Source organism: Panthera uncia, assembly GCF_023721935.1.
Source record: "Panthera uncia isolate 11264 chromosome A3 unlocalized genomic scaffold, Puncia_PCG_1.0 HiC_scaffold_11, whole genome shotgun sequence".
In the NCBI taxonomy this organism is placed as follows: Eukaryota; Metazoa; Chordata; class Mammalia; order Carnivora; family Felidae; genus Panthera; species Panthera uncia.
In genome coordinates, this window is record NW_026057578.1 from 36,814,649 (window position 1) to 36,830,811 (window position 16,163).

The following is a 16,163-nucleotide window of genomic DNA, read 5'->3' on the forward strand; positions in this document are numbered from 1 at the left end:
TGTGCCTCCCAACATGCTTAGCAACACCTTTACAAATCAATGGAAACTTTGTCAGAGTAAAAATGGGGAGTAAAGATTAGGAAAGGAAATTGGAAAGCATGACCTATAGCGTCTTCCTTTCCCACTGATGTTTCTCTAGATCAAGTGTCTGAACAGCATCACAACAGAACTCTTAGGATAGCTAATTCCTTGTTGGGTGGAAGGGGTTATTTAGCAGCGTGGCTGACCTCCAACCACCTGAGGCCAACAGTACCCTCCCCCAAAGTGGTGACAAGCAAAAATGTCTCCAGCCACTGCCAAACATTTCCAAGGAGGGAAGTGGGTGGGGGGGTAAGATTAACTCCAGTTGAGAACTGAGCTTCAGATGGAATAGCTGCTAATGCTTCAGTCTTTGGGTCTTCTCCAAGATGTCTATGCCTTTATACAAGTTCTTCCAAACTTTCTAGATACAGTTTGGATGTAAGGTGCACCAAGGATGTGAAAATAGCCTGTGGGGTTGACAAACCCTATTGTCCTGCGGGCACAGTGGGTCACTGTGTGGTATGCATTTCTTTAGAGCATACCATTATTGAAGGTATTGAATTCTGAGAGGATCAGAGAGGACAAGAAAACAGAAAACATGGAAAAAGAGGTAATCGTTGAAGAGGATGGAGAGGATATTCAGGTCTGCCTGGGAAGGCATGATGCCACTTTGTGTCCCCCTGTACCTGGTGCATACTGGTGCTGCCATGCTCGTATTTCTTTACATTCACTGGTGCAAGATGCCTTACAACTGGTAGCACTTGACATTCTTTGCCTTTTTTTCTGGCCACAAAACCACCTTCAGCTTATGAGCAAGGGCTAAATCAAAGTGCAGGGAAGGGTTTCCTTGGGAGCAGCCCTCAGTCTCTGATAGACTAGATGGGTAAATAATGATTCCAGCTCTCTCATCCCTTGATGAACGGGGGTTAGTAGATAATGATCCTAGCTCCCTGGTCCCTTGACTGGAATATCTCTGAGGTACGTGTTCCATGCTGGCTCCGAGTTTTCCCTGTGTGACTGAACTCCAGCCTGTACCTTGGCTGCCTCCCCTTCATTGTTTTCCTTTCCTACTTCACAACCAGTGCTTCCCTGGATCACCTCCAAGTAAACTACTTGTACCAAATCCTGTTTGGAAGTTTGATTCTAAGGAAAATCAGTGTAAGAGAGTCTGGTAAGATACAGTTTAATGCTGTCACATTAGGTTTCAGAATATTCCAAACCCACAAAGCTAACCTTGGGAAAATTAGAATCCATAAGGCTTCCCCTGGTCCAAGAAAGAATATATTCTCCAGCTTTATGAGGAGTTACATAGTAATCATCCTTTTTAAAAGGGCAAACAGCACAACATAAGTATGTGGTGTTTTCTTAGTCTATTTTTTGTCATTTACTCATGTAGGCACAAAATGTTGCATGGTAATTCAAAGCTCTATCAACTGTAATTTACTCTTACAAGGTTATAATCTAGTAACAAACAATTTATAATGCTTGTTTATAGGGAAAAATAAAAAAAAGGTTTCTATCGGACTCTGAACCTCCACCAAATAAGTAACCCCAGAGACAGAAATGTACTTGTTTTATTTCTTAAAACATAGCTTAGTCACATCCCCAACTGACAAAATATGATGTCTTTTATTTAATGTCTGGGTTTACGAAGCTCTCCATATATAACCCTTTAGTATATTTTCCTCAAAATTCAATCAGAATGGTTTTACATGATGAATTAAACCATCTATTGTAAAGAAATGCAGTGAAAAATGCATGCTGAAATACAAGTGTTAAGTCGACAATGGACAAGCAGGAAGTGAGCATCAATATTTTATTCATATGAACATTTTTTCACTTATTTAATTGTTCTGAAATCAGGTTTAGAACTTTGGCAAAATATAAAGCATTTAAAACTTTTTTTGATCTCAAGATAATGCATGAAGTCTTTTAAACACATTGTATCTATTTATTGATTGTCTACTTGATCAAAGATCATACTTATTTTCATTATTTATCTACACAATCAAATTTAAAAAGAGGCTTTAAAAGCATAAAAATGACTAAACCACAAAGGAAAGTTCCTAAAGGCAGATACTAAGTAAACTTTGAGAGAAAGATTTCATTTATAACAAGTAGAAATATTCAACACTGCAGCTAAGATAGTTTAAAAAAAAACAAAAAAACATTGCAGAGTAAGAACAACTGGCAATGAACAGAATAAATATGATAGAACGAATCAAATCAAACACCAGACATGGCAGACTGACTGTACTAATGCCTGTGCCCTTTGGTAGTACCCTCCTGCACTGACTCTGGGTTTGCCCCTGTGGCTTGTTTTGGCCAGTGAAACAGTGTCAACTTGATACAGAGGCTTGAAAATATGCTTGTGTAGTTTTACACCATCTCTGCAGGGCCACCACTGCTCTCAGAACAAACCTGTACTAGCCTGCTAGAGGATAAGAGACCACAAAGAGCAGAGCTGAACTGTTCTAGCTGAGACCATCCTAGATCGACCAGCCTCTAGGTACCCCACTAGCTAAATGTGGATGCTTGAGAGCTCAGAGAAGTTAGCCAAGCCTGGCCCAGACACAGAATGGCACAGTGGACCCACAGACTTAATGGAAGTAATAAAGGTTGTTATTTTATTTTTTTTTTTTTTTGCTGTTTAAAAAAATTTAACGTTTATTTTTGAGAGAGAGAGAGAGAGAGAGAGAGAGAGAGAGAGAGAGAGAGACAACGGCACAAGCAGGGGAGGGGCAGAGAGATAGAGGGATACACAGAATCCAAAGTAGACTCCAGGCTCTGAGCTCTCAGCAGAGAGCCTGACCCGGGGCTCAAACCCAAAGACTGCAAGATCATGCATGACCTGAGCCGAAGTTGGATATTTAACTGACTGAGCCACCCAGGCGCCCCTAAAGGTTGTTGTTTTAAAGCCACTAAGTCTTAGGATGGTTTGTCACTGAGAAATACTAATTGTACCAATATATTAAGTACAGATGGACAAAGACTGCTAGAATAGAAAACAAGAGGAGAAATATTTGTCATGGGTGTGGGTTAGCTCTTATACTAACAATAGGATACTGGACACAAGAGTTAAACATATGAAACAAATGTAGCCATTACAGAAAGTTTTTATGACCCCATTGTCAGAGGTGATTTCTCTATTAGGACATTTGCTAAACAAACACAAAGTAAAAAATTCAGAGAAGACATACAGAAATGCCACTATTCAACAAATCTCACTCAGTACTGAGATTAAATCCTCACCTGGAATCTTCATGTTAGATTTGAACTCCTGGCCAAATTAATCAAAGCTTTGGAATTTTACTAGCAATTATTAATTATATTTAGAAATAGTAGTAATGTAAATATGTCATCTATGCTATTATATATGTTACACCGTTAGTATGTTTCAGCATGATTTTTAAATGCTATTGATTTCAAGTAAAGTACAATTGCCATTGCTTTCATAATATTGTTTTGGTAATACTTAAAAAAAAAATAAACAAGACTAGTAAATCTCAAACTTTGCTGTGTATTAGAATCACCTGAAGAGTTTTTTTTTTTTTTAAATCCCAATGCCGAAGTGACACCCCAGAGCAAATACACTAGGATCATGGGACTGTGACCCAGACATCAAAAGTTTTTTCAGGCTTCTCAGGTGATTCCCATGTGGAGCCACGTTTGAGAACCAGTGACCTTAGTCCTAGATCCACGCTGTCCAATATGATAGCCACTAGTCACATGTGGCTACTAATTATTTGAAATTTGACTAGTTTAAATAGAGGTGAGCTGAAAGTGGAAAATACACACCAGATTTTGAAGACATAGTATTAAAACAAATGTAAAATATGTCATAAACAATTTTTATAGTTATTACATGCTGAAATGATAATATTTTGAACATGTGGATTAAGTAAAATATACTATTAAAGTTAATTTCACCTGTTTGGTTTTACTTTTTAAAATGCGACTACCAGGAAACTTAGTATTACATATGTATTTGCATTTGTGGCTTTTTTTTTCTGTTAGATAGCACTGACCTAGACTGTCCCACTAAACTAGACTATAAGGTATGGAAATAATTATTTTAATATTCATATGACTTTACAAAACCTTCCCTAATGAAGAATAGGTTTACATTTCACAAAACTGGATATAATGTTCTGTAGGAGTTTCATTTTTAAAGAAAAAAATCCTCTTTAACCCAATATTGCATTTATTACAGTGTTTTTATAATTGCTTATGCAAAATCATTTATATGCATTTAATTTTTATGATTATACTCAATTTTATATTAAATTTTTTTATGTTTTATTTATTTTTCAGAGAGAGAGAAAGAGAGACAGTGTGAGCAGGGGAGATACAGAGAGAGAGGGAGACATAGAATCTGAAGCAGGCTGTAGGCTCTGACCCGTCAGCACACAGCCCTATGTGGGGCTTGAATCCACAAACCACGAGATCATGACCTAAGCCAAACTCAGATGCTTAACCAACTAAGCCACCAAGGTGCCCCTCAATTTAATATTTTAAAGGGCATGCTGATATAAAGTTTATTTAATATTCAAAAATAAACGTATAATTAAAATGTGCAAAAGTCAGCATATTGAAAAGTGTCAATTGATCACATTTTATCAGTGGCATAAAATATTAAAGAGGGAGTTAAAGCCTGTAAAGAATAACCAATATTGTGCCACATTATTAAATTCTGATTTCTCATGATCAAATATGCTTATAGGAAGAAACATTTATACTGCCATTCTCTCTACTGGGTGATCGACATTCTACTTGTGATACTGATCAAAATTGAATTCATTTGAATAGCGTTACTAAAAAATCGCATGGTGAGTGCTACATATGAATAGCACAGAGCTCATTGTGTTTTAAGTCTAATTTTAAACCATTTAATGCTAGCACACTGGTTAAATTTATAAGGCAACATTCCAGGGTTTGTAATTAAAAAAAAAAAAAATCTGGCCCAGGATGTATTTTAACTTATTTCACATCTCCTATTATCATCATTATTATTCATCAGATGATAATTAACATCCATGGCTGGAGGCCATTCCTTTCGATTTTATTAAAACTCTTTCCTTTTCTAGTATAGGGTTTTCTTTAATCCCAGATTAATTTATTTCGCATTCACCGTGGCAAAGCTCCTGAAATGAATATATTCACAAACTCTCAAAATAAAATATCCTGAGTATTTAAATTTTTCTTTTTTAACATTTATTCATTTTTGAGAGGCACAGCATGAGCAGGGGAGAGGCAGAGAGGGAGGGAGACACAGAATCTGAAACAGGCTCCAGGCTCTAGCTGTCAGCACAGAGCCCGACGTGAGGCTCGAACCCACGAACCATGAGATCAAGACCTGACTCTTAACCCACTGAGCCACCCAGGCACTCCATCCTCAGTATTTAATGATTACTAAAATGCTAGGTAGTTTCCCCAGAATCATTACATTTTGTAAATCCTGGAGTTAGTTTACTCTCACCCATGGTGGAATATTTCATTTATAGCCAAAAGGAAAAAGGAGGTCACATTATGACAGGACTGTTATCGGACAAACAGTAGGGTCATCTTTGTCAACCTGTGTAATAGTTTCCAACTCAATCATTCCTTATCTTTTTATGAACCCAAACCCCACCTTTTGTTATTTTCATTTTAGGTTGTTTTCGTTTTTGTTTTTCCTCATAAATCTCCATTAGGCCAGGAAAAATTTATGTTTTTTTTTTTTAACTCCAAAGTTAAATTCTCACTTAAAGTTAAATTCTCCTTTAAACAAAATAACAGCCACAACAATACAGAGAAAACAAAGAGAACAGGAGCTCTCACAACCTGAATGAGTGATAATGTCTCTTCAACCCTACCACCTCTGACAGCTCAGAAGCAAGTGAGTAAGTGGAATGTGGAATGTTATTTTATTTGATATTTATCAACTTTGCTCAAAACAATTTTAAAAGATGCTTGCTGCTGTGCCCCTCTGGCTTGCGCCACAGGGAACAGCACAAAGCTGGGGGCCACAACGGAGGCAGGTTTAGGAGAGAGAGCCCCCAGCATCAATCTCTTGAACAAGGTAAGATTGACCCATTCATTTATGTTCCTCCTAAAGAATTTGCCACATTCTGCCTTTTAGTTATGATTATTCATTTTTTTCTGGGCTGTTTGATAAATTCCCTGAGGGCAGAGATGTTGCCTAGTACATAATAAGTGGCAATATTTGTAGATTAAATGGAATATTTTATCCATTTTTGCAAGCTCGCAATAGCTATGGGCCTGCCCCAAAAGGAATTCAATAATACACTCAATACTGTATCATGCACTACTCTGGGACTGGGAATTATTTCAAAAGTAAACTTTTCTTAGATTTCTCCTTCCAAAAAGTAGAGTGAATTGAACTGACACTTAAATTGGAATAAAATATTCAGATGTGAATTCATATCTCTGCTTTGCATGTCCAGTGTTTTAAAAGTATAACTAAAGTCTATCTTAATAGCTCATTTGGCATTTACTTGCAAATAATTAAAATATTCATATGTATCACTTTTTTAGCAGGTCAGAGTTAGGAAGACCAAAATTTTCTGTCATCTCTAAAGTCCGTTTATTAAATTTAAAATTATTACTCAGTGAACTGAGGAAATGGTATCACAGTGCCAATATCTACCTTTTCTCCTCTTTTGGTTTTGCCTCTGCTATTCATTTATAAGTAATTCAGACCCTAATATATGCTGCATGCTTTACCTATTTTCATTTAATTTTTCATAACCTCACAAATTAAAGATTATAATCTCTTTTTTTCAGATTCAGATGGTAATTAACTTACGTGATCTTCAGAGACTTGCAAGGGATATTAGTCAGGTTTCTGCAGAAAAACAGAACCAACATGGCTGTCTACCTATCTACCTGCCTACCTACCTATCAAAAGAGAGAGAGAGAGAGAGACTTATACTCACATGATTGTGGAGGTTGGCAAGTCCAAAATCTGGAGGGTGGGCTGGCAGACTGGACACCCAAGGGAAAGATTGCAGCTCACATCCACAGGCACTCTGCTGGCAGAATTCCTTCTTATTCAGGGGATGTCTGTCTTTTTCTATTAGGTCCTTCAACTGATTGTATCAGCCCTACCCACATCATGGAGAGCAATCTACCTCACTTGAAGTCCACTGATTTAAATGTTAATCTTACCTTGAAAAAATACCTGTTCACAGAAACATCTAGAATATACTTGACCGACTATCTGAGTACTGTGGCAGAGCCCAAGTAACACATTAAAATTAATGTGTTCCATTATTCCATTTAATTCCATATCCATCATAATTCCATTTTACAGATGAGCACAGTAAGACTCAGAGACACTAGTAATTTGCACAGTATCAGCAGTTTGTTATGAAACATTTGGGCTTTAGAAAAAGGGGTTTTTGTTTTCCAAAGCCTATATATATATATATATATATATATATATATATATATACACCCACATATATATACACATATATGTATATATACACATACATATATGTATATAAAATATGTATGTATACACATATGTATACATATATATACACAATATGTATGTATACACATATGTATACATATATATACATATATGCATACGTGTATGTGTATACACACACACACACACACACACACACACACACACACACACACATGTTTTTCAACTGAGTAGAACTAAGTTTTTCCAGGGCTCAACTCATGTTAAAAGAAACATTTAGTAACTGTGGCTGTATATCTTAGAGGTCTAATTTATCCACTAATAAATACCTACCAAAGATGATGATCTAATTGAATGAAGTAGGTGTCTGTCATTATAAACAGCTCCATATCCCCGAAAAGGCAGTGACAAAAGCTAGGGAATCTTGTTCTTCACAATCTCTGAAAACTTTTCCGTGCTTTCCATTCCTGGTGCCAACACTAGAATTTAGGACACTACCACTTCGTACCAGAATATATACTACATTGTAGGTCTCCAGTCTTTATATATTTAAGTTAATCAGACCACCGCCTCCCCTCTCCCCCCATTTTTAACATTTTTCAAGTACTCACGAAAAAAAGCAAAATTTTGAGGTTAAGCGTTAAAAATGATTTCCAGAGGAGCTTCAACTACTCTTCCACCCATCGTTTCGGCTCTATGAATGATACATTCAGGTTTTAACCCCCAACAGGGTGTGCACGGTGTGTATGTGTGTGTGTGTGTGTATATATACATATACACGTATATATATGTGTATACATATACATGTATACACATGTATACACACATATAAAATTTTTTTCCACTTATTCCTTTGTATTCATTCACCTTTCTCTCCAGGTGAACTTCTGACTCCAGCTCTTATTCTTTCAGGCTTCTCAGTGAAGTTTTGTCATCACCCCGATCCAGCAGCAACTCTGCTTCCCCAAACTGCCGAAGAGTGTAGTGCACTTGCCTTATCTGTTCAAAGGGAAGGATGCAATCACTGCAGGAAAAGCAATCTCAAGTCAATGGTTCCCCCATTAATGGAGACCGCCCTAGTCCTGCACAAAGGGTCTGCCAAAGTAGGTGCTCAATAAATGTTTAACACATTTGATGAAGGCACCCGAGAAAAACACCTGCAGTCTGTGGGACAAGGGCGAATGCGCCTCACAGTGAGGAGGTCTCCTGGCCTTCTTCGCCTCTTCTCCCTTTCACTGGTCCAGGGTCACCAGTCTCCCAGAAACAGGACCCCAGGAAGGGACAGGCAGTGCGCATGCCCCTTATTTATCCAGGGCTGCCTCCAGGCGCGTGGCCAGCTTGGCCCCACCCCCTCCCGGCTCCCGGGCGCGCGCGCGCGGCCCCGCGGAGCGTGCCCTGCGTGCGGGTGCCCGCCAAGCCCGCCGGGCGCTGGATCCCCGAGTGCCCGGGCCGGGGCCTGAGGAGTGGGCACCGGGCCGGGGTGGCGAGCGGCGAGCAGCAAGCACCGCAGGCGGCGGCGACGCCAGAGGTGACGAAGAGCGCGGACGGTGAGTGAGGGCGCCGCGGGTGAGCGGGCGGGCGCCTCCGCGCGTGCGCACCACCGGACCGCCTGGCCAGGGGCGCGCTCCCGGCCCCGGGCCGAAGGGGCCGTGCGCGGCTGGGCTGGGACGGGTCCTCCGGTCGGCGTCGGGCTCCGGGATGCGGGGTGCCCGGATACCCCGCCTTCGCTCGGGAAACGCTGGCCGCGCGGCAAGCCTTCCCGAGGGGTTCCAGGCGGGATGGTGCCGGGCCCGAGAAGAGGTCCTGGCGCCGTGGCCCGAGGGGCTGGGCCAGCTGCAGCCGAGGGACGCGGGGGTTGGGGGGGCGAAGCGAGCCCACCCGGGCACCAGCCGGTCACACGGGCGCCCGCAGTGTGCGCGACCCGCGGAGGTGGCGGAGGTCCAGGGAGGGGGCGCGGCCGGAGAGCTTTGGCGCCGAGCAGGTGGCGGGGGCCGCGCCCCTGGCCCGGGGAGGCGCCTGCTTGGAAACGCGAACAAACTTCCCTGAGAAACTTTATTGAGGCGCTGCCAGCGGGGCCCGGATTGGGGGCTTCAGGGACCCACACCCCGTCCTTGCCCAGCCCTGGTCGCCGCAGAACCCCAGCGAATGATGGTGGGCTACTGGGGGTCTGGTTTTCTTCTGGTGCTGGAGCTCGTACTCCCAAGTTGTGAGCGTCATTTATGGCCGATTCGCTCTTAAAATAGGTGTGTAAGTTTGGTGTTTCGGTAAGAACGGTGTTTGCTGTCTTGGGAAGAAACAGATTATGCTGCCTAGTCTTTTTATCTCAAAGAAAGTATTGTTAGAGCATTCTGGGGATTCCTATTTATCAAGAAACCTATTGTCCTTGTGTGTGCTTGGGGAAAGCCAATAATTCTATTATTAGCCTTAAAAAGACAAAGGGAGATAATTGTGCTTTCTTTTTCTTTTTTTCCCCTCTTTTAAAAATACTCTTTACCACCTACCTCACCAAATCACGGAGTACAGTAGTTCCCAAAATTGGCTGAAGAAGAGAACCACTGGAGAGTTTTAAAACTATGCTCAAGTAGCACACCCAAGACCAATTAAAACAACGTATATTTTAAAGGTCCCTAGGTGATTCCAATGTGCAAGCATAGTTTGGGAACCGGTGGTTTAATATAAGAAAGTCAAGATTTCAATTTTACGAAGTAGCATTCAGTTTGTAATGGAGGAGATAAAAGTCTAGCTTCATTTTCCAAACACAGGAATCGACAAAGGGTGGTTTGTTTGCCACCGGGGAGGGAGGGAAGTGTCTCTAATGGTTCAAACTTAAACTTAACTATAATGTGACTGTAGCGTCCAGGACATTGTTCTAACTGATGTTTTGAGTTTCCTTTGGGGCTCCTCAGCCCTCCTTCTCAGACCCTGTCATACCCAAGGGGTTTCATTGTCTTTTAACCTCTCAACCCCCCCCCCATCTTTACCCTTTCTCCGTTCCCTTTTTTTTTTTAACCATCCCCCAATCCCTGGGAGGATCCCCCTCCCCCGGACTGTTCTGGCTCTGAAGGGTTACTGCGGGTTCCTATAGCAACGAGTCCTCCAGGGGAAGTGGGCGGGTCCTCCTACCTTTGGGTTTCAGAATAGGACTCTTCCTTTTCTGAAGAATTTGAATCACTCTTTCAGTTCTTGGCCTCAGCGCAGGTAAGGGTGAGCTCATACAGTTCCAGTTTTTCTTTCTAAGTAATTACATAACTATTAATGCTGTTGCTTGGCATTAATACTGCTAGCAGCTATGAGGAATATTCATTTTTCCCTGTTTTTGCGCTGAGAACTTGTTTAAGAAAGTCCCAAAATGAGGTGGAAACGATGTTTTCTGAAACAGTTTTTTCCTTTGGGGCACACAGACCTAAGAATTGCATACATCATTTCTCCAAAGTCCTAAGACATCTTACATTTAAGAAATTTTAAAAGTGAAATATAATCCTACAGTCATGCAAAAAATCTCTGGTAATTTGTGGCAAAAAAAAAAAAAAGTCATTATCAGCCTTTAAACAGTTTGGTTCCTAGAAAGTGCTTTGCCTAGATTCTTTACATAAATTAAACCAATTGTAGTGTTATACTTTAACAAAGGAAAGACACAGTTTGTTTACAAATTTGCCCACTGTTTTCCCCAACACAGAAAACACATCCAAACAGATAATTTTATGCTCAAAACAGGTATCCTATAGCCATCGAATTCCAGTTTGCCTTTCAAGGAACTGTTAAAACAGTTCTGAACAAAAAAGTATGGAAATAATATCATTTACATATCTTAGGCTTTTTGCTTTTTGAAACCTTTCAAACTTTACTGTGTAAATATCAGAATTCAATCCCATCAATTCCAAAATGCTTTTAGTAGGCCAGTGATTCTGAGCATGCGTTGAGAGTTGAAGAGGTTTTCTCTTGCAACTATCCCCTGTTCTATGTGGTAATTAAACTGTTAACTGGACTATCAAGCAGATTCTGAAAGGCTGATTTTTCCCATTTTACTCTGAGAAAATAATGATGGAAATCCCTCTCATTTGATGGACCTTGTAGTTCAACAGTAATGCTCTGCTAAGATAGTAACTTGTCACCTAATCTTTCCTTTTTGCATCACATGCTTCAAAATTGAGGGCTTCTAAGCAACTCCCATTTGAGAGGATCTATTGTTTCTATGGCTTTTAAACATTTTAAAATAAATTATTCTTGCTGTAGACATTTAGGGAATTAAAAAAAAAAAAAAAACAAAGAAAATAAAACTCAAAATCACATCATCCAGAAATAAAACTGTTCATGTGATGGTATGTTTCCATTTGTCCCTTTTTCTTTGTCTGCATATTTAAAAAAAAAAAAGGCATTTCAGTTTCATCTGTAGTTTAAAATATGACCTTTTCGCTTAACCTTTCCTGTGCCTTTAAATCTTTGAACATAAGTTTTAAAAATATTTTTTTGTTTACTTATTTTGGAGAGAGAGGACACCAGTGGGGGAGGGGCAGAGAGAGAGGGGGTCAGAGTATTGGAAGCTCTGCCCTGATAGCAGTGAGCCCTGTGCGGGGCTCAAACTCAGGAACCACGACATGATGACCTGATCCAAAGTCGAATGCTCAATCAACCAAGCCACCCAGGTGCCCCTGAACGTAAGATTTTCTAATGATGGATATGCCAAAGTTTATTTAATGAGTTTTCTGTTGTTTGACATATTTCCATTTTAGTGGTTGAAAATTTGGTATGAAATACTGGTTGCAAATCTGACCTTGATCACTTTGGGTTGGAGTGAACTTTATTAATTACCCAATTCTACCTAATAATGCCTACAGCATAGAGATTTGGAGAGATGGAATGAATCATAGAGGAAGGCCTTCAACAGAGTCTGTCTGGCAAAGGAAGTAGGCTCAGAAAGTAAGAACAGACTTGGAGGCAGAGCTGGGATAAAATGCCTATGCCTGAAAGTCTTGGGGTCTCTGACTTGCTTGGACTGGATTTATAGCAGAATTCCTGAGGCAGAGGTGAACTCTTTTATGACTCTTGAGGCACAGTGCCAAACTGCTTATGCTAAGACACATTGATTCCCTTATGCACCTAATGGTCTCCCACTGTGTCAGCATTCCAGTGCTTAATCTTTCCTAATTTTCTATAAAAATGTGATCTTATTTTAACTTATATTCTTTGGTAAGTAGTGAACTTGGTGATTTGCTTCTTGTTTACCTTTTCAAAGCTGTCTGTTCAGGTACTTTGCCCTCTTCACTCTTAGTTGTTGATTTAAAAAAATAATTTTGAATACCTGTTTTATATAGTATTCTGCCTTTATCATATTTGCAGTGATTTTTTTCCCCCCACAGCTCATTGTTTGTCTCTTAATTTACTTAATGGTGTTTTCCAAACAGCAAAATAGTTTTACTTTAATGTAGTCAAGCTTTGTCTTGTCTTTTATGATTTTTCTTTTACACATTTATGTTTGAAAAACCCAGAAGTGAGGTAAATGTAACTGAAATTTTGGAAATATATTAGATTTTTAGGTTTAATTCTGTATTGATGTATGTATATGAATTGTCTTATACCACCTCCTCCTTACCAGTTAGTTCTACCAACACCATTTTTTTTTATTTTTTTAAGGTTTTTTTTAAAATTTATTTTTGAGAGACCAGAGAGGCAGAGCATGAGTGGGGGAGGGGCAGAGAGCAAGGGAGACAGATTCCAAAGCAGGCTCCAGGCTCTGAGCTGTCAGCACAGAGCCCCAAGCTGGGCTTGAACTTAGTAACTACTAACTGCAAGATCATGATCTGAGCCAAAGTTGGATGCTTAACTGACTGAGCCACCCAGGCACCCCCCAACACCAATTCTTAAAAGTCCATCCTTTCCTCATTGGTTATGGTCTTTCCTTTAAGATCTTGACTTAATCTTGTGTCTGCTTCTCTTTTAGGTCTTACTCATCTATGCACTGATCTCTAAACTTAATGCCAAATATTTTGTACTGTGGATTTAGCATACATGAAAATACCTGGTAGAGCAAGTCACAATATTCTTTTAAAAATCAGAAGTACGGGGCGCTTGGGTGGCTCAGTCGGTTGGGCGGCCGACTTCGGCTCAGGTCATGATCTTGCGGTCCGTGAGTTCTAGCCCCGCGTCGGGCTCTGTGCTGACAACTCAGAGCCTGGAGCCTGCTTCATATTCTGTGTCTCCCTCTCTCTGACCCTCCCCTGTTCATGCTCTGTCTCTCCCTGTCTCAAAAATAAATAAACATTAAAAAAAAATTAAAAAAAAAATCAGAAGCACATTCATCTGTCCTTTCAGATAAAGATTGTCATCTTGCTGTCTTTAAGCTAATACAGGCACATAATTTAAATCCAAAAGGCTTACTGTAAAATAAATGGTCCCTTGCCCCTCTCCCCACCAGCCCCAATCCCCTGAGTCTTCCTCCCCAGTGGCAGCCTTTTGACTGTTTACTGTTTCTTCTCAGTTGTTCACTGGGGCCTACTGTAGGGTTTTTCCACTTGGTCTGGTCAGAGGATTGTCTTCCAGCATCCTGAGCTGAGGAAAGGATCTAGCTGCTAGTGTTCCCGGAGGGATCTGTCAGAGGTTTCAGAATCCTCTTTGTATAGAGGTCACTTTGGGGAAGGTTCCTGTGGGTTTACAACCCAAAGACTTAACTGTTTCATCTACTTTGTCAGGAATCCATCTCCATTCTTGATGGGTTCTGGGACTGTCAGCCAGACCTTTGCAGCAAGTTGGGTTGGAAGGGCATCCAGGGATGTAGAGCTTCCTAAACAAACTTTATTAACCTAATTTTAGCTTGCCACCCTATGTCACTCTTCTAGGTCAGGTAAGTTGCTACTTGTCTTTCTGCTATCCACATTTGTGATTTTGTTGCAGTTTTCCACTACAGTTAGGTGCATTTTTGATTTTTGGTGAGGACTCTCATCTACATGTACAGTAGTCAGTGTCTCTATTAAGGGACCTGAAAAGTTGTTATTCAGACCTTCTAGCTGTCCTAACAGGGTTTTTCTTTGTTTGTTTTTCACTGAAGTCCTGATATTTCTTGTTAATGTTTTTCTTCAGTATTTATCTTTCTGTTGCCATTGTGATGGATTCTTCAAATTGGTTATTGTTAGTATAAGATAGTTGTTGATTTTTGTGTATTTATTTATAGCTGGCTATTCTAAGAGCTTTTCATCTAAGAGCAGTTTATTCTCTTGGGTTTCCTCGTTATATAATCAGTTACCGATAATGATACTTGAGTCTACTTCTTTCTAATAATTATACCTTATATTTTGGTTTTATGGCATGCTGACTAATGTTAACATTCTGGAACATTATAAAATGCTTCTGGAGCATTCGTTATCAATAGTAATGGTGGTAATGTGCAAACCTGTGTTCTTTAATAGGAAAAACAGTAGTAAAATACTGGTTTTTGGTTTATCATAATTCCTCATCAGTAGAAATGAAATATATATCCTATTTCCAATTTGCCTAGAGGTTGCTTTCTTTTGTCTTGTTTTGTGAAGGGATAGGAATTATATATTAACAAATTACTGTTAGTAGTTAAAGATTATCACTGGTAGTTCTTTTTGTTTTTAATGTTTATTTTTGAGAGAGAGTGTGAGCAGGGAGGGGCAGAGAGAGAATCCCAAGCAGGCTCTGCACTGTCAGTACAGAGCCAGATGTGGGCTTGAATTCACAAGCCATGAGATCTTGGCCTTAGGCGAAATGAAGAGGTGGACTCTTAACCTGCTGAGCCACCCAGGTGCCCGTATCACTGGTATTTCTTAATGGATCAAGTGATTTGAGTCCCAAATATTAAATTGCAGTAAATCCTTTTTTTTGGATAATTTTTTTGTTGTCGTTTATTTATTTTGTGGGAAAGAGACAGAGCGTGAGCGGGCGAGGGTCAGAGAGAGAGGGAGACACAGAATCCGAAGCAGGCTCCAGGCTCTGAGCTGTCAGCACAGAGCCCCATGCGGGACTCAAACCCACAAACCATGAGATCATGACCTGAGCTGAAGTCGGAGGCTCAACTGACTGAGCCCCCCAGGCTCCCCTCCTTTGGATAATTCTTTAGAAAAACAAATTCAATTCATGAGCAAATTGAACTATAACATCATATTCAATCTGTAATTGTCCTCTGGGGTGAGGGAGGATAGAGTCACTAGGACTTTTTCTAAAGAAACTATTCCAAGTTGCTAAATCCAGCAGTCAGTTCTCATCTTTACCTATTGCCTGCATTGGTACAATTGGTCATCCCCTCTCTTTTGACATATGTCATCTGATTTTAAAGATTCCACATGCAGCTACTTTTCCTCCTTAAACTACTAGACCACTAGTTTCACTTTTTCTGTCATTTTTAAAATTTGCACTGGGTTTTCCTCACCAACCTATTAATTTGGAATGCTTCAGGGCTCAGTTCCTGTAGGACTCTTGTCATAAACAGTTGGGAGACTTCAATAAAATACCACGTAGCTGTTTAAGACTCCCCAGTGGATATCTCCAGCAGGGATAGTGCTCTGAAACTTCTGGAGCACATATCAACTACCTTTTTGACTTCTTAACTTGAATACATAAAAGGTACTTCCGTTTTAACAGGATTAAAACTGATTTTTTGTTTTTCTCTACACACCTACTCTCCTTGCAGCCTGCCCCATTTTGGTGGGTGGTAGGTACAGTTTTCAGATTATTCAAGCCAAAAACTTTG

The 16,163-nt window shown here is 40.1% G+C and overlaps 1 protein-coding gene across 1 annotated transcript in view; it reads left to right on the forward strand.

Moving 5' to 3' along the window:
• Positions 1 to 8,743: 8,743 nt before the first annotated feature.
• The window catches only part of BTBD3 (BTB domain containing 3), a 35,951-nt gene continuing 28,531 nt past the window's right edge, over positions 8,744 to 16,163 (forward strand). The window contains exon 1 of the mRNA XM_049651142.1: positions 8,744 to 9,006. Within this exon, the coding sequence (XP_049507099.1) occupies positions 8,754 to 9,006 (253 nt within the window). The 5' untranslated portion in view covers positions 8,744 to 8,753. The remainder of the gene's footprint in view (positions 9,007 to 16,163) is intronic.